Here is an 18,807-nt window from a genome sequence, read left to right on the forward strand (position 1 = left end):
CTACGTCATGCCATCATTTTTAAAAAACTCTTACCTTCTGTCTTAGAATAGATACTAAGTATCCATTCCAAAGGAGAAGAGCAATAAAGCTAGGCAATGGGGTTAAGTGACTTGCCCAAGGTCACACAACTAGAAAGTGTCTGAGTCCAGGTTTGGACCTCCCAACTCCAGGCCTAATCCTCCATCCACTGAGTCACCCAGCTGCCCTATGTTATTCTTGTTGCCATGCTCACAGTATCACTTAGCTACTTAGACCCTGATATTTCCTTCTCTGTTAAATGTTGATAATTATTAATGTTACTGTCTGATTGTGAGAATGAAATGAGAAGGCATTTGGAAAACTAGAATGTGCCACATTCATACAGTATGATGGTGTGGATTTTAAAATGAATATCCAATAACTATGTATTATATTTTAAAAGTTTATTAATAATAATTAAAGAGACCTAGCTATTCAGCCCGCTTGCCAGAGCAAAAGAGAGAGAGGTAGGCGGAACTTCAGAACTTATACAAAATGTGATCACACAAACATAGACAAAAGGAAAAGCATTCTGGGTAATACAGAAAGAAAGTTTGGGTAATGTAGTTTTTAGGGGTTCAAGATTTTCCAGCTATATAATGGTATGCCTTTACTTTTTCTGAGCTTCAGTTTTCTCATCAGCCAAATGAGGAGAGAGTACTCAATGTTCTTACCACTTGGTATAATTTTTAAAATTGTAATGTTTTAAGTGCAAATTTTTTTAATGCCATCATGAAAAAAACATTTAGGATGTGCCTCCATCACAATCCCTATTCCCCAAGAATAGCATTGTTTATTGATAGGGACATATGGTCCATTAATAAAAGATGGGTCTGTTGCATCTGCCTTTAACTTGGAAAGATGCTTCATAAGCCCTGACTCTCTTTTTTATAAGGAAGTGTGTCCTCTTTCTGATTGGCCTGACAGTGCCTTTTTTTGCATGGGCCTGTGGTTGAGGCTAGTTGATTTGTTCTTTATAAAGTTAGTGAAAGCTGCAGAAAAGCAGATTTAGAACCTTCTTAGAACTGTGCAGAAATGGAATCGGCTGCCTCAGGGAGGTAGTGCATGAGTTCTTCCATCACTAGTCTTTGGGTGGAAGCTGTGAGTGTGGTGGTAGAAATTCTTTCTAGCCCTGAGAGTCTAGGATTCCCCAGGTCATGGTCATAGCTCCAGAATCTTAGTGTTGGAAGAGATCTTAGAGGTGAATAGGCCTTATATTACTACTTGGCTATATAGACTCAGTCGTTACAATAGGATTGTATTATAACAAAGTAATTAAGTGCGTAGATAAGAGGCCCAGCTCCATGTCAAATGGACTCCTGAATTATTCTCAAAATTATGGTGTAACTCTCCTGTAATTGTGTCATATTTAGGGCATAGATATGTGAGGGTGAGGGCTTACCAATTCCAGAGAGAATCTCCATGTAAATTCTATGCTCATATAGTTTAGGATGATAGGAATTCATTAAATCTTCTTGTTTAAATGAAGGAAGACTGTATTGAAGAGGGAAGATTTCAGGAGAGCTTTTAAAGGAGTTGAGAGCCTAAAATAGGGAGGTTTAGGGAGGTATGCTAAGGGAAAGAATGGGAGCTCCTTTGGGGGAGGCTTCAAAGAGGCACCAGTGGATTAAAAAGATATTGAGCAGATGTTTCAGAGAAGCCAAAGGGATGTATTGGTAGGTAAATTGGTCATTGATTTGAAAGGGTTTTCGCATCTTTGAAATACTAGACTTAAAGCATCTGAAAACCTGAAATCTAGTCTGAAAGGTGTGAAGTTGATGTACAGAGATAGGTATACTTTCCCTCTTCTTCTTAACTTGTCAGAAACCTTCAAAACTAGTTCAAACCCCAACTCTTCCTTTCCTAATACTCCATCCCACATTGAACTTTATTTTTCCATTCAAAAAATGTGTCTTTTATGTGCTAGGCACTGATTGATGCTGAAAGAAAAAAAGTCATTTATGCTATGTGCAAAGCATTGTGCCCAAGAGCTGATGAGACAAGCAGACAGTCTCTGCCCTCCAGGAGCTCACATTCTTATAGAGGAGACAATATTTACAAGAGGACTCAGCTGCATGTCAGATGGAAAGGACCATGGTTCTTAGGGGTAGCAGCAAAGCAGATGGGAATATCTCTTCTTTAATGGTATTTGCACTGAAAAGATCTTATTCATTTCTGATGTTGAACCATGTAATAGGGAAAAGGAATTTAATGGTGAGCATTTTCTTTTCTGGGTCTTAGCAGTTATGGCTATTATTCCACCCCACCCCAGCCCCAAGCAGTTGCTAGGCTGCATTACCATGTGGCCTTGCTTCTTGGGATGACAGTTCTGGGCTTAGCCAGAAGTTAGATGTGTAGTCTGGAAGGAATTCTCAGGGTTCTTGTGATGCAAAGATGGAAAAAAGATTAAGTCTTTGATATTGATCTTCAAATCATGGTTGGAGAATTAGACATCTATACAGACAGCTCTAACACAAATGAGAGAATATTTAAGGGCATGAGAAATGAGTAGCATTGGAAGAAAGATGAACCAGTGGTAGGGAGAGGAAACAAAATCAGAAGAGCACCTTACAATAGTGGAGAACAGTAAATGCAAACTGACCCCAACACAACTCCACAGAATTAAAGAAGCATATCTTCCTTCTTTCATTGCAGAATGGAGCCTCTGGGATGCAATGACCAAGGGATGTTTTATTTGGTGACAGGCACGGTTTAACTGGTGCCTGGTTTTGCTAAACTGATTCTTTCATATTTCCCATTCTTCTTAGCACACTGCTGGATATTGAACTGAATTGATAAAATCTTAGCTTTGTTTCCATTTTCTAGGAGCGGGGTGCATTGAGCTTTGAGAGGCATTACCATGTCACTGACCCATTTATCCGGCGCCTGGGCCTAGAAGCTGAGCTGCAGGTAAGAGTACAAACCAGTAACTTCATCACCAAACCCTCTACTCTTGGGGGACAGGCAGGAACCCACTTTGTGCATCAGTTAGAGCACCTTTTCAAAACTAGCTAGTTTTCTCTTTCAGGTCAGTTATATTTCTACCTCACTTCCCCCCACCCTACTCCTGAAATTGAGCTAAAGAGGTAAAGCTGCCCCCAAATCAGAATGATTGCAGAAGACAAATAGAAATTCCTTCTGTGCCACCTATGGAATTGTTATAATGTTATTTGTCTTATATATCCTTAATTACCTGAATGAAAGACTGTTGACCCTACAACTCTTCTTTTCCTAATCCTGGATTTAGTTTTATGGCTTGGTGGTTTTATGGCTTTACGGGGATGCACAGAATTAGAATCACAAAACATTCAAGTTCAAGAGGAGCTTAGAATATAGAATTTCAGAGTTGGGAGGGTCCTCAAAAGACTTCTAATCTAATTCTTTAATTTAACTTCAGATATTCTGTTTGATTCCAGAGGTGATGGGGAACCACTGGAGTTTATTGAATGGGGGAAGGAGAGGTGATTAGACCTGGGCTTTAGGAAGATGAATTCTATAGATAAGTGGAGTTCATATTGGAGTGGGGAGTGACTTAAAGCAGGCATATCTACCAGTAGGGTGGTTGGCATGAGGTGATGCTGGCTTGCACCTGAATGCCAGTGTTAGAGGAGAGAAAGGGGCATGTGGGAAGGTAGAATTGATCAAAGGATGATAAATTGATTTAGTCAGATTTACTCTTCTAAGGCTACCTTACTACCTGTTTAGGTAGCCTCGTTTGTTGGAAAGAGTACTGGACAAGAAATCAGTTAACTTCTCTGACATCAGTTTCCTCATGTGTAAAACTTCAATCATGCATTTGCCCTATATCTCAGAGTTTGTTGTGAGGCTCAGATGAGCTCATGAAAATGATCAAGTATTCCACAGTTATAAGGTGTTCTTTCAAAAGCCAAGTATTGTCTAGTAATGGCCTTTTTGTTTCAAAAAGAAAAAATGATTCAGGCACTTTTTCTTCTCTTCCTCCACTTCTTGTCTTTTTCTTTCTCAGGCTTTAGAGACTTTTACTCTCCATAGTCTCTTTAAAATCCTGAGCAGTGGGTCTCCCCCTACTAATAGCCACCAATGCTTTTAGTGCCCTTAATGGACCTGTCATCAAGCTTTGGTGGTTTTACATCTAACCCTTCAAATATATATTTTTTTAAATTTTATTTAGAATATTTTTTCATGGTTATGTGTAATTAGAATTTTCTCCCCAGAACTCTCTTTCCCCGCTTTCCATTTTCATTCTCACGTTATGTGCTTATGTGCTTACACTTTGAAGATAAAGTTGTTGGTGTAACTCCTCCCTCTCTCTCTGTAAGGTGGTTGTGGAGGCTGGGTGAGAGCCAGGCAGGAGAATTTTACCCACGTAGTTTCACTTAGGCTTTATATTTTTGTTCCTTTATTTCTATTTCAAATGATTAATAATAAACCTTATAAAATATAATACTTGGAGTTATTGGATGTTAATTTAAATCTTACATTTTCATGATTCATGTTTTTCCTACCCCTCTTCCTTCCCTCCCCCCTCCAGAAGCTGACAAGCAGTTCCACTGGGTTATACGTGTATCATTGTTCAAAACCTCTTTCCATGTTATTCATATTTGCAGTAGAGCAATTCTTTTAACATCAAAACCCTAATCACATCCCCATTGAACCACGTGATCGAGTATATGTTTTTCTTCTGCATTTCTACTCCCACAGTTTTCTCTGGATGTGGATAGTGCTCTTTCTCCTAAATTCCTCTGGATTGTCCTGGGTCATTGCATTGCTGCTAGTACAAAAGTCTATTACATTTGATTGTGCCACAAAGTATCAGTCTCTGTGTATAAGGTTCTCCTTAACCCTTCAGATATTCTGCAGACATTTTCTCCCCCTATTTTAGTTTATTCTTTTACCCACCCCTCACTCCCAACCATATCCCAGTGAACTAATCACATTGATCTTTGTGCCTAAAAAAAATCTTTACAAGAGGATTGTAAAGATTATTCAAAGCACCTTCCTCTTCCCCATTATCTCTCATCAGTTTCCCTTCCCTAGTGTCTGATGAACCATTTTACTAGTTGGAGGCAGTTTGCATTTTATTGGAACACTGGTCTCAGAGGCAGAAGGCCTGCCTGCTTGTTGTCTGTCTCTCTCCCTGTTTTACAAAGTTTGGAAGGACAGCAGCAGTTGACCACCTGTTGGAGCTCATTGCTGCTCAGCACAGAGCTTTGACCACTTTCTTTCTTACCAGGTCCGTTGTGCTCTTCTTTAGGCAATCTTGGAGGCCTTCTCTACCCCTACTCCCTAGCTTTGGTGGCTCTGCCATATTAATGCTGGACTCAGTACTGATGTCTGATCAACTCTGGTCCTCCTGGAGTACAAGAGATGTGCCAGTCTCAGCCTCCTTCCGTACCCCGTACCCCCACAAGCAGACCTGTTTTCTGATGCCAGCTTTCTGTTATATACCTTATACAGAGGCAAGCTTTACTTCTCTGAGCCTGTGTCCCCACTTATGAAACAGGAAATTGGGAATAGTTATGGTTATGGCTTCCTTACGAGGTGACTCTGAAGATGAAATTCAGTCCTGTGCATATAGCCCTCTATATATCTTCAAACATTGGTGAATGAGAAGCAATTAGACCTGTACAGAACTGAATGCTTTGGGCAAACACAAAAGTTGAATGGGCTGCCCCGAGGAGTCATCACCTCTCTAGCTTCCAAGCAAGGGCTCCTGAAAGATAGTGTTGGGTGGGTTTGAGATAATTTCTGCTCAGTTAAATTTAGGCATAGATGTCCTTTGAAATCCCTTTTAGATTGGATATTATCTAAAGAAAATTAATTTGTGCTGGGCACTTACTAGGAGTTCATAAGTTTCTTTGATTTATTAGTCTTCCTTTCATCTCCAAACAAGTAACACATAACACTCAATTAATCTAGCTTAATTTCCACTTTACTGTTTGCTTTCAGGTCTCTGTGTAGTTCAGAGTGTAACCAGTTTGATGTTTTCTTCTTATTCTATCTGATAGTGTTTATTTTTATGCCGATAGGACTGTTTTGAAAAGTTTCTAAGTCTGAAGCAGCTAAATGGCTCAGTAGGTAGAGAGCTAGGCCTGAAGACTAAAAGTTCTGGATTCAAATATGGTCTTAGGCACTTCCTAGCTATGTGGCCCTGGACAAGTCACTTAACCCCAATTGCCTACCCTTACCACTTTTCTGCCTTGAAACCAATACTAAAAAAAAAAAAAAGTTTTAAACTCTTACTTAGAATATTTTGTTTCTTATGATCTTCCTACTTTTAGGGCTCTGAGTTTTTTTAAAACTTTGGTATGAAGTTCATTACTTTTTTTTACCTTGTACATTGCCGTCCTCTTTTTAGGAAGTTGTTGTCATGTGACTTCCCATCCATCATTTTCTTCTTAATTTAGTCATTCTGCTTAGTATAAACTAAATCAGAATTCTAATTCATTTTGCTATACTAAGAATTGATTTGAAACACTCTTTAAAAACTAGTTACTTGGGGGCAGCTGGGTAGCTCAGTGGATTGAGTAGCCAGGTCTAGAGGCGGGAGGTCCTAGGTTCAAATCTGGCCTCAGACACTTCCTAGCTGTGTGACCCTGGGCAAGTCACTTGACCCCCATTGCCTACCCTTACCACTCTTCTGCCTTGGAACCAATATACAGTATTGAATCCAAGGTGGAAGGTAAGAGTTTAAAAAAAAAAAAAGAAAAACAAAACAAAAAAGATGATGTTATAAAAACTAGTTACTCTCTTATTATAAAAAAAGCTATTTGCAGATTATAGCTTAATGGTCATTTATCCCCATCTCTACCAACTCTTGATCTATAGGCACACTAAGGAGTTCATAAAAAGTTAAACTTAGATGGTTTGAATCCATTTTACAGAAGAGACAACTGAGGCCCAGCGACAGGAAGGGCTTTGCTTATACTCACACAGTCTTTGGTTTTATATCTGGTACTAGAATCCATGTTTCAGACTCTGTTGTTTGTTTTTCACATCCTTTCATGATGCTTTAAGTTAAAATAAGAAAGACTTTTCACCTTTCTTCTTTGATCTGGAGATCTCAACATATTCCTTAGATGAGATCATTATCATACTTTTCTTCTATCAGACACCTAACAGGTAGATTCTGCTTCCTTCCTTACATTTATCCTATGTGTATATAACTACCACCTCCCAATTGCCCCCGGATAACTTCTGAACATCCTGTGCCTCTCTAGGCATATGCATGCTGTCTTGATATGGCCCAGTTGTTCTGAGTATTTCCTAACTAAAAAAAAATCTACCTGTTTCCTTTATCTTCCTGGCATCAGGAAGACCCACATTCAAATCTGGCCTCAGATACTCACTAGCCAAGTGACCCTGTGTAAGTCATTTAACCTCTATTTGCCTTAGTTGCCTCAGTTAAAAACTGAGGACCTACCTTGCAGGGTTGTTTGTAAGGATCAAATGAGATAATATTTGTAAAGTGCTTTATCAAGTGCCTAGCACAGAATAGGTGCTATAGAAATGCCTATTTTTCCTCTCTCTCTTTCCCCTTGGTGCAGTTCTTTGCAAATACTCTAGGCACCCATGGATTTTGCTTTTAGTTTTCATTCTTGGATTCCTGGATTGGGGCTTCCCCATAGCCCATTTTATTTCATTTACATTTTGTGCTAAGCTCTGTGGAGCATAAAGTATAAGAGCCAGGTTTTATTCTTAAAGAACTTAGTCTAATTGGAGATACAAAATGTAGACACTTAAAACAATTAGTAAATTATATGAACCCTATAACACAAGTACAAGATCATAGCATTTTAAGAGTTGGGAAAAGGCCTTTGACATTCTCTATGATAGTAGTGTCAAACTCAGATAGAAATGGGGGTCACCATACCACACGGAAAGATCCCTATTGGCTAGAAAATGACTCATAAATCCCATTTTAACATTTTTTATATTATACTGTGTTTGTTTTTTAAAATATTTTCCAATTCCATTTTAATCTGGTTCCATCTGCCTTGTGACTGACAGTGTGTTTGACACCTATTCTACTCTTATCCTCTTATTTAATGCCTAAGGAAACTGAGACCTAGAGGGATAAAGTTAGTGACTTACTCAAGGCTGACTTAGTACCAAGAGTGTGAGAGACAGGGCTTGAGTTCAGGTGTCCTGGCCTAAGTCTAAAGTTTTCCCATTCTGCCGCACTGCTGTCTCCACCACCACCCCACCCCCGGCCTCTGGCTAGATCTTCCTGTCCAGTCTAGCCTCTACTTTTCCCTTTTCTCTTTTAGCGGTGGGGTAAATACAAAGTTTGTATGTTTGTTTTAGGCATAGATTATTTTTATGTCACTACTCAAAATCCTCTTAATATAGCTGCCTTTTGTCAACTGAGGAAAATTCAAGCTATTTAATTTAGATTGATGTTTTCCAACTGTTCATCTCGGCCAGTTACTCTGCTCTCAACAAATGACTTTTCACCATCCTGCTGCACTTTTATGTCTCTCACTGGTTCCTGACCTTGGAATAGCCATACCACTATCTCACCCACCTTTTGAGTTCCTCCCTGTTCTTCAAAGCCCAATTTAAATCTTGAACTACCAGAAACTCACCCTTGATTCCCCTTCTCTATTTGTACCTCTCATGAATTTATGTTACTTTGTATTATAGGCATCTGTAAATGTATCTCATCCCCCTGCTAGACTGTAAGGTTAAGGACTTTGTGTTATCTAAATTTTGTATCTACCCAAGTAGGGAACACAACGTCCTGTACACTAGGACTTAATAAATGTTTGAGCATCAGTCAACAAATATGAAGAATCTACTATATGAGTATAACAATGACTTTAGCTTACTTTCTCATCCCTAAATAGTCATGTTATTTCTTTATATGCCATGTTACTGGGTTAATTTGAATTCTTTTTTTCTTTCTTGGGAGGACCTGTGTTCAAATATAGCCTCAGATACTTTGTAGCCATGTGACCCAGGGCAAGTTACTTAATCCCAATTACCTAGGCCTTATTGCTCTTCTGCCTTTGAATAAATAGATACTAAGACACAATGTAAGCGGTTATTTAAAAAAGAAAGAAAAAAAGAAATCAGGTGTGATTATCAGATATGCAGCTAAGACAGAAACCAAAGTGGCCACTAATCAGAGAGTGTCTCCTCTCTGATTATCAAGACATCAATATCAAGATTTTGAAGTGTTCTTAACAGGATGGCATACTAGACTCAAATCAGTTTGAAATTTAATGAGAATTAATTTAAAGTGCCATATTTTAAAATTGCAGAGGGGGCAGCTGGGTAGCTCAGTGGAGTGAGAGCCGGGCCTAGAGACAGGAGGTCCTGGGTTCAAATCTGGCCTCAGACACTTCCCAGCTGTGTGACCCTGGGCAAGTCACTTGACCTCCATTGCCCACCCTTACCACTTTTCCACCTAGAAGCCAATACACAGAAGTTAAGGGTGTAAAAAAATATATATATATATTTTAAAAAAATTGCAGAAATGCGGGATGGAGTCAGTTAATCATCAGACATGTATTAAGCATATAGTATATGCCAGGAACTGTAATAAGTGTTGAGGTATATGAAGAAAGGCAAAAAATAGCTTCTATTCTCAAGGAATGTATGATGTTGTAGGTTTACAACATCATTATAGCCAAAGATTGTAGGATTTAAACTTGAAGGGACTGTGGATCATGCAGGTAGTCCAGTTTCCTCATTTTGCAAAGAAGAGTAGGAAGGACAGAAATTGACACCCAAAAGAGTGACTTCTATCAGTCACACAATAGGAGAGCTAGAATTTGAACACAGGTGCTCTGCCTCTTAGACCATCCTACTTCATGTGTTCTGAGTTAGATTGAATGCATTCATGTAAATAAGATTCCAGAACATTATAAAGCAAATCATAAAGTAGTCATGAGGAATTTCAATTATCCACACATGTTCTGGAGCACTTTCTCTGCCAAAAGCAGAGCAGCTGATTTTTCTTAGACCTGCCTCAATGGCAGTGTCATCTTTTGAAAAGTAGGGTCACCAGAAAAGTGAAAGTTCTATCCTGGATCTGATTCTCAGCAACAGAGAGGAATTGGTTGCTAGGGTGAGAATGAGAAACTTGGGAGGAAGTGACCATTTACTAAAGAACAGGATGGTGAAAAGTCATTTGTTAAGAGTAGAGTAATTGGCAGGGATGAACAGTTGGAAAACATCAATGCTAAATTAAATAGCTTGAGTTTTCCTCAGTTAACAAAAGGCAGCTATTAAGAGGATTTTGAGCAGTGACAAAAAAAAGGCATGATGTTACATGTGCTTTAACTTTTGAGCTAACATATTTCAAAACTGTTTAGAAAACTAGGTATCATCCCATGGAATAAATTTATTTGAGAAGTCAGCCAAGGAAACTCTTCAAGTTTAAAATGCTGAAGACACAGAGAAATCTGAAAGGATGAAATGGATAGTCATCTAGAAAAATCATTGTAGATACACAATGAATAAACAAATTAATTGTTTTTGAAGATTTAAAAGGTTGATTTAAAATAAAGGCACAAGAAAGGAACCAAGGGCAGGTAACAATTAATACAAAAACGTAGTACAGAACTATGAGGATAATGTTGAGTGTTGAAAGCTCAGACTGAGTTAAGGCTTACAACGAGAATCAAAGAAAATAAAAAATATTTGTTTTTAGTTATTTTGTGGGGAAAAGGAATCAAGAAAGGAATGGGAAACTAATCATTGTGATTACTAAGGTCCTGTCAGTAATAATGTGAAAGACTGACAAACAAGAACTTTATCATACAACTGGAGAAGAGTAGATAGTCTTTCAATTTAAGGAAAATGGAGTCTGTAAACTAAAGGCAAAAGAGCTTAATTTCAATTCCTGGCAAAATTCTAGAATGTGTTAGTAAAGGGATAGTTAGTCAATATCTACAAAAGGAGAGGTGATGGCAAAAAACTAGCCTGGCTTCATCAAGAATGGGTTATGATATTTAAAGCTATGCTTTTTGTGGTAGCAAAGAATTGGAAACTAAAGGGATGTCTCAATTGGAGAATGACTGAACAAATTGTGATCTATGGTTGTGATGGAATACTATTGTACTATAAGGAATAATGAACAGGATGACTTCAGAAAGAAATGGAAAGACCTACATGAACTGTTGCAGAATGAAATAAGCAGAACCAGGAGAATATTATACACAGTAACTGAAATACTGTGGAACAGTCAGATGTAATAGACTTTGTTACTAACTGTAATACAATGATCCAGGATAATTCTGAGAGATTTATGAAAAAGAATCCTATGCACCTCTAGAGAAAGAACTGTTAGAATATAAATGCAGTTAAAAACATTTGATTTATCACTTGTTTATTTGGGTATATGATTTGGGATTTTGATTTTGTGAGTATTCACTTCCAAAAATGAATAATATGGAAATGTGTTTTGTGTGATAATACATGTATAACCAAGATAAAATTGCTTGTCAATTCTGAGATAGAGGAGAGAAGGAAGGAGGGGAAGATAACATGAATCATATACTTTGGAAATTTGTTATTTAAAAAAAAAGTCATTAAAAAAAAGCAGTCTTCAGTTGATAAATATTCAAAGGACATGAATACCTATTTTTCAGAAAAAAATCAAATCTATCAGTAGACACATGAAAAAATTGTTCTAAATCACTACTGATTAGAGAAATGTAAATTAAAACAACTGAGGTATTATCTCAAACCTATTAGATTGATTAATGACAGAAAAGGAAAAAGACAAATGTTGGTTGGGTGGGGTGTGGCAAAACTGCAACACTAATGCACTAGTTCAACCATTCTGAAAAACAATTTGGAACTTTACCAAAAGGCTATAAAACTACATACCTTTTGACCCAATACTAGGTCTAAGAGATCAGAAGAAAAGGGAAGAAACCAATTTGTGCAAAAATGTTTATAGCAACTCTTTTTCTGGTGGCAAAGAATTGAAAATCAAGGGTATGCTCATCAACTGGAGAATGGCTGAACAAGTTGTGATACGTAATTGTGAAAAGGAATATTATTGTGATATAAGAAATGATGAGCAAGGTGGTTTCAGAAAAACTTGGGAGGACTTAAAACTCTTGCAAAGTAAAGTGAACAGAGCCAGGGGAACATTGTACACAATAATAGCAGTATCATAAGAATGATCAACTATGAAAGAATTAGCTATTCTGATAAAGACAGTGAACCAAGACAATTCTTAAGAAACCTCGATGAAAAGTGTTATCCCACTTCTAGAGAGATTGAATTCTGAATACAGATTGAAGCATACTTTTTAAAACTCAGTTTTTATTGTTTTCTTTTGTTTGTGTTTTCTTTTGTAGCATAGCTAATATGGAAATGTTTTACATGACTTTTCATGTATATTTGATATCAAATTGCTTGCCTTCTTAAGGAGGGGTGGTAGGTTGAAGGGAAGGAAATAATTTGGAACTCAAAACATTTTTAAATAATGGTTAAAATGTTTTTTACATGTAATTGGGAAATATGCAATGAAATAAATAGGATTTTAAAAAATAGGTCATGTCATATCACTAAGATCATATAGTATGATCAGGCTAGATTTATACAGGGAATTCAGGACTGGTTCAGTATTAGGAAGACTGTAACAGAATTGACCATATTAACAACAACAACAAAATCATGTAATTATTTCCATAGATGCAGAAAAGGCTTTTGACCAAATACAATACCAAGTCCTGTTAAAAATACTAGAAAGGGGGCAGCTGGGTAGCTCAGTGGAGTGAGAGTCAGGCCTAGAGACAGGAGGTCCTAGGTTCAAACCCGGCCTCAGCCACTTCCCAGCTGTGTGACCCTGGGCAAGTCACTTGACCCCTATTGCCCACCCTTACCAATCTTCCACCTATGAGACAATACACCGAAGTACAAGGGTTTAAAAAAATATATTAAAAAAAAAAATACTAGAAAGCCTGGGAATAAATGGAGCTCTCCTTAAAATGATAAGTAGTATCCTTCTAAAACCAAGAACAAGCATTGTCTGTAATAGGGTCAAGCTAGAAAGCTTTCCTAAAAGATCAAGAATGAAGCAAGATTGTCCATTATCATCATTTACTATTCAATATCATACCAGGAGTGGTAGATGAGAAAAGAAGCGGGCAAAGAGGAAACAAAAATTAGTTTTTTTGTAAATGATGTGTTTTGTAAGAATACAAAAATTTAGGGGGCAGCTGGGTAGCTCAGTGGATTGAGAGCCAGGCCTAGAGACGGGAGGTTCTAGGTTCAAATCTGGCCTCAGACATTTCCCAGCTGTGTGACCCTGGGCAAGTCACTTAACCCCCATCGCCTACCCTTTCTACTCTTCTGCCTTGGAGCCAATACACAGTATTGACTCCAAGATGGGAGGTAAGGGTTAAAAAAAAAAGAATATAAAAGTTTAGGTTTTTATGCTAATATGAAAATTCTAAAATAATTTTAAAAGGTTGCCGATTTAAAAATATTATAGCTTAAGTCAAAATGACTTTTAGTAGCTTTATTTACAAAGAAGTAGAAAGAGTGAAAGTGGAGAAATGTAAGAAGTGGGTAGAGAAAATGTCTAGCCTATCACCCTAAAGTTGCTTCGGTGTCTGGCTCAGCCCCAGCAGGGCTTGGTAACTTTCAGCCAGAGGACCAGTGGTGTCTTAGCAAGGGTTCTACCAATGCAGCCTCCTCCAGGAAAGGAAGGCCTCTCCAGAACCAGTCTCTCCAGAAGCCAGGAAAGGAAGGCCAGCTACTCACCCAGCAAGCCAAAACAGGATCCAGGGGAAAAGTCTTTGCCACGAAGTCCTCCAAAAGCAAAGTCCAAAAGGCAAAGTCCCAAAGAACTCTCTTGGACAGGAAGTTCAGGACTTTTTATAAGCCTTTTTCCACGTCACTTCCTGTCACTTCCTCCACTTTACGGGAACCAATTGCAGTCTTTCAATTTGCCTAGCACTGTCCAAGCAGGTTAGCAGTAATCTTTGGAGGTGTAAGCTTACTCTAGTAAGTGACTCCTGAATTTTCTTCCTTAGTGTTAAGTGCTTAAGTTCTTGATTGATTAATTTAAAAGTTGCTGATTGATAGACAAAGGAAGTTTGATTCACTTTTTAGAGTTGATAATTTACTCAGAATCCTAGAAAGTCAGCTAAAAAACTAATTGAAACAATTTCAGCAAAGTTTCAGAATACAAAATATACCCACACAAATCATCCATATTTTTGTATATTACTAACAAAATCCAGCAATAAAACAAATCCTATTTAATTACAAACAATATAAAATTCTTGAGAGGCTGCCTTTTAAGTCATAGGAATTTTATGAACATAGTCGCAAAACACTACACAAATAAAGACATCTAAATAATTGGAGAAATATTAATTGCTTATGGGCAGGCTAAGCCAGTATAAAGAAAATGAAAATACTATGTAAATTACTTTATTTAGTACCATACTCATCAAATTGCCAAAGAATTTCTTTAGATAGCTAGGAAATAACAAAATTTATCTGGAGGAACAAATGGCCAGAAATATAAAGGGAATTACTGGGGGGGTGGGGGGGGGAGATGAAGAGAGCCTAGCACTACCTGATCTCAAACTATCAGAACAATTTGTTACTGGATAAGAAATAGAGAAGTTAATCAGTAGAATAGATTAGCTATACAACCTATAGAAAGAAATCAGCACAGCAACTTAGTGTTTGATAAATCTAGCAATTCCATCTACTGGAGTAAGAACTCACTATTTGAGAAAAAGTTTTGTGAAAACTGACAGAAACTAGGTGTAAACTATTATCTCATTCTGTATACCAAAATTAGCTACAAATAGGTAAATAATTTCGATATAAAGGGTGATGTGATATGAAGTAAATTAGAAGAACATGGAAAAATAACGTTTCAGACTTGTAACCAAACAAGAGATAGATGTTCACAAGAGGTAAAATGGACAGTTTCAATGATATATAAAGTCAAAAAGGTTTTGTACAAACAAAACCAGTTCAGCTAAAATCAGAAGAGAAGCAAGAAACTGTGAGGGGGGCGGAATTCTTTGCAGAAAGTTTCTTTGATATGGTTGTTATTTCTAATAGGCAGGGAATTGAGTCAATTTTATAAGAATAAAAGTCATTTGCCAGTTGATAAATGATCAAAGGACAGGAAATCCAAGCTATAAATAGCCATATAAAAAGTGGTCTGAATCACTAATTAGGTAAATTAAAACTAAAACAACTCACCCATCAGTTTGGCTAAGTTGACAAAAAAGAAAGGCAAAATGGTAGAGAGTAGGGACTGTGGGAAAGCAGGTATACTGATGTACTGTTGGTTTAGTTGTGAATTAGTTCAATCATTCTGGAGAGCACTTTGGAAATGTGCCCCTAGAACTATTCAACTGCACATATTCTTTGACATAGCAATACTATGTCTAAGTCTATGTCCCAAAAAGACCAAGGAAAGCGGGAAAGAACCCATAAGTAGAAAAATGTAGCCACTTTTGGTGTTGTAGCAAAGAATTAGAAACTTTGGCAGTTCCTATCAATTAGAGAATGACTAAAATTAATATAGTATATGATTGTGATGAAATATTGTAGTGTAAATAATGATGAAGAAAATGGATTCAGACTTACTTTGAACTCGTGCAAAATGAAGTGAACAGAACCAGCAATCTGCCTAGTAACAGCAATATTTTAAGGAAAGTCAATTCTGAAAGACTTAGTAACTCAGATCAACTCAGTGAGCCATCATGTTGAAACCTGTTTTATCCACACACAGAGGGAGAGAGTGGGATGCATAGATGGACTCAGGAGACAAAGTATATGTTCTTTTCCTTCCTTCTTTTTTTTTGGGGGGGGCACTGGTAATGCAGATATTTGTTTTATAGCACTGTATATATTTATAATAGATTTTATCCTTTGTCTTATCAGTAAGAGGGGTAAGGGTAAAGTGAGAATTTGGAACTGAAAATAAAAGAAAATTGGGGCAGGGGGAGTGGTTAATGTCAAGCTAACTTTAGGTCCTCTGTTGATAGTAAACTTAGGGATCAGAGATATGTTATAGATAGTTTACCTGGAATTTATATGATAAATTTTCATGAATTTTTTATAGAATAGAGTGATGCAAGCAAGATGAAAGTTAGATGGATATAGATCTGTTTAAATAGCTGGATCCACGTAGTTGTGATTCAGTGTCTGCTTGGAAGCATACCAATGGAGTGCCCTAGGATCTGTGATTGGGCCTATGCCACGAACTTTTCTTAGTTACTTGAATAAAGGTATAGATGGCATCAAATTTACAGATTATATAAAGAAGGGAAAGATAACAAACATACAAAAGGACAAGGATTTTAGGATCTAAAATTTTTTTGAAAGAGTGGGTCATAGGACTAACTTTTAAGAAATGGAATTTAATAGAGATATAAGTATAAAACCTTACACATGGGTTTGAAAGATCAATCTTAATCTACCAAGTATTTATTATTATTATATTTCTGCAAGCACAAAATACTGGCATGGCTAGATAGCAATTTATCTGAAAAAAATTATCTGGAAGTTTTAGTCAACTTACAAGTTCAATATGAATTAATAGTATCTTTGGTATCTAAATCTAAACAAGAGGGGGGGCAGCTGGGTAGCTCAGTGGATTCAGAGTCAGGCCTAGAGACGGGAGGTCCTAGGTTCAAATCTGGCCTCAGACACTTCCCAGCTGTGTGACCCTGGGCAAGTCACTTAACCCCCATTGCCTACCCTTACCACTCTTCTACCTAGGAGCCAATACACAGAAGTTAAGGGTTAAAAAAAAAAAAAAAAAAAAAACAAATCTAAACAAGAAGCCATAGCTTCCAGGAATAAGGAGGTGATAGTTCTACTGTATTCTGCCCTGATCATACTATTTCTGGATTTGTGCTCATTTTTGAACATTACAGTTTAAGAAAAATAATATGTTAAAGAGTGTTTGGAGGACACCTAAAGAGTGAAGTGCTATAGAAATGAAAGCTGTGTATTTAGGGTCAGGGTGGGATTTCTTTGCTTGTGTAATAATTAAAATGGGTTTGACAAATATAAGAATTTTTAAAATTGTTGTGGTTGCCGTTTATAAAAATTAACTCTTAAGTCAAAAGGCTGTTAGTAGCTTTAGTAGCTTTATTACAGCAAGGTAGAGATAGCAAAGTGGGAAATATAGGAAGGCAGTAGAAAATATTGCCTAGCTAAAAATACCCTAAGTCCTAATCCTAGTACCTCCGGACCACGAATATGAATCCGAATGCGAATCTCACCAGTCCATGAGAGTGTTTCCAGTCAGGCGTTCCAACAACCAAAAACCGATGCTGTAAAGGCTGAGGCTCCAAGGCAGTCTCTCACACCAAGGAGGCAAGAGTCTTACCAGAGTAAGTGTCCCTCTTCAGCCCAAGTCCCCAACGCAGAAAGCCAAATCTTCACCAGAATCCAAAGTCCGAATCAGGAAGTAGAAATCCCAAGAGCCGAAAGACTCTGAAAACCTCTGAGAACCTTCAGCTCACACAAGGCCAAGACTGCCAAGAATCCCTTTGGAGCTCATGCTCCTGTGGCTAAGTGCAGCCAAGAATGAAGAGTCAAATCTCTCTCAGGCTCTTCCTTATTTACAATTTTCTCCACCCATCAGCTCTCCTCCTCACACCTCAGGAATCAATCACAGCCTTTCAATTTGCCTATCACTGCTGGGAGTGGGGTGAGAGGGGGAGGGGCAGTGTGCTTGTGGCCTTTTAGGGCTTAAACTTTCTTTGTTAGTGATTTACTAAGTGTTAAATAGGGGTACTTCAAGTTCCTGATTAATTAACTTAAAATAGACAAAGGGAATTAAAATTCCCTTTCACAATCTGGCCCCCCCCCCCCCCATTGGGAGTCTATTGGGAGAAGAGCATGATGAAATCTCCCAGATTTACATGCCTAGTCTCCCCAATGAATCATTTCAAATATATAGTTTATACCTCTAAAGATCTTCTAGCTAAAGGTGAATACAATACTGCACTTTCAAAGGGGAAATTACAATAGTTGGAGATAAAAGGGAAATAAAGAGGAAGAGAGCAAAACTAATGATTCATAGGTGGATTGACAGAAAGCCAATTAGGGGGCAGTCCCCTTTGGCATAAGAGTTTACATTCAAAATAAATGTATTCAGCCCCCTTCAATTCAATTCACTACATTTCAAAGTTCATTCTAGATCTTCTGATGCAGCTTATGATTTCCGCAGGCTTCTTTATGGCGCCTTCTTTAAAAGAGTTCATTTTCTTGATTCATGGAGTTAATGAGCTTCTTTTCCTGAAATTTCTCTCAAAAAAATTTTTTTTATCTTGTATTTTATGAAAATTATACAATCCCCCCTGAGGAGGGTGTTGACCAATGCCCAGGTTACATGCATGAGTTATGGGATATATGAATCAGTTCTCAAAAGAAAACCCAAAAACATAAAAAAAAGCCCAAATAGAAGAAAAAAAATAAATTTTGGGGGGGAAAATCAAAATCTATGTATATATAAAATTCTGAGTAAGCAAGAATAAGCCCATAACAGGTCCTTGAATCAGGGCCCAATTAAGGTGATTTATGTCCCACAAGCCTGTAGGACAATTGTAGTAATAGCACTTACCCATTGGTAGCCAGGACTACAGAAAATTGCCATACAATAAAGAAAAAAGGGACTAGATTTTGAAGTAAAGGGGGAAATATTTGATTACTTGGTCTGATTTTTTTTCTTTCACTCTTAGGGGTAGAGGAGCCAAAATGTCAGCCAAACTAAGGTACTTTTAGGAAATCTGGCATGGGGGAGTCCAGCATCTGACATTGTCAAAGAGATGCTTTCTCAAACCTCAAAACAA

The 18,807-nt window shown here is 37.6% G+C and overlaps 1 protein-coding gene across 1 annotated transcript in view; it reads left to right on the top strand.

Annotated features, from left to right (window-relative positions):
• Positions 1–18,807, top strand: part of WDTC1 (WD and tetratricopeptide repeats 1) — a 63,603-nt gene that overhangs the window by 8,509 nt on the left and 36,287 nt on the right. The window contains exon 3 of the mRNA XM_044667927.1: positions 2,846–2,929. Within this exon, the coding sequence (XP_044523862.1) occupies positions 2,846–2,929 (84 nt within the window). The remainder of the gene's footprint in view (positions 1–2,845; positions 2,930–18,807) is intronic.

This window comes from Gracilinanus agilis, chromosome 3 (assembly GCF_016433145.1).
Source record: "Gracilinanus agilis isolate LMUSP501 chromosome 3, AgileGrace, whole genome shotgun sequence".
NCBI lineage: Eukaryota > Metazoa > Chordata > Mammalia > Didelphimorphia > Didelphidae > Gracilinanus > Gracilinanus agilis.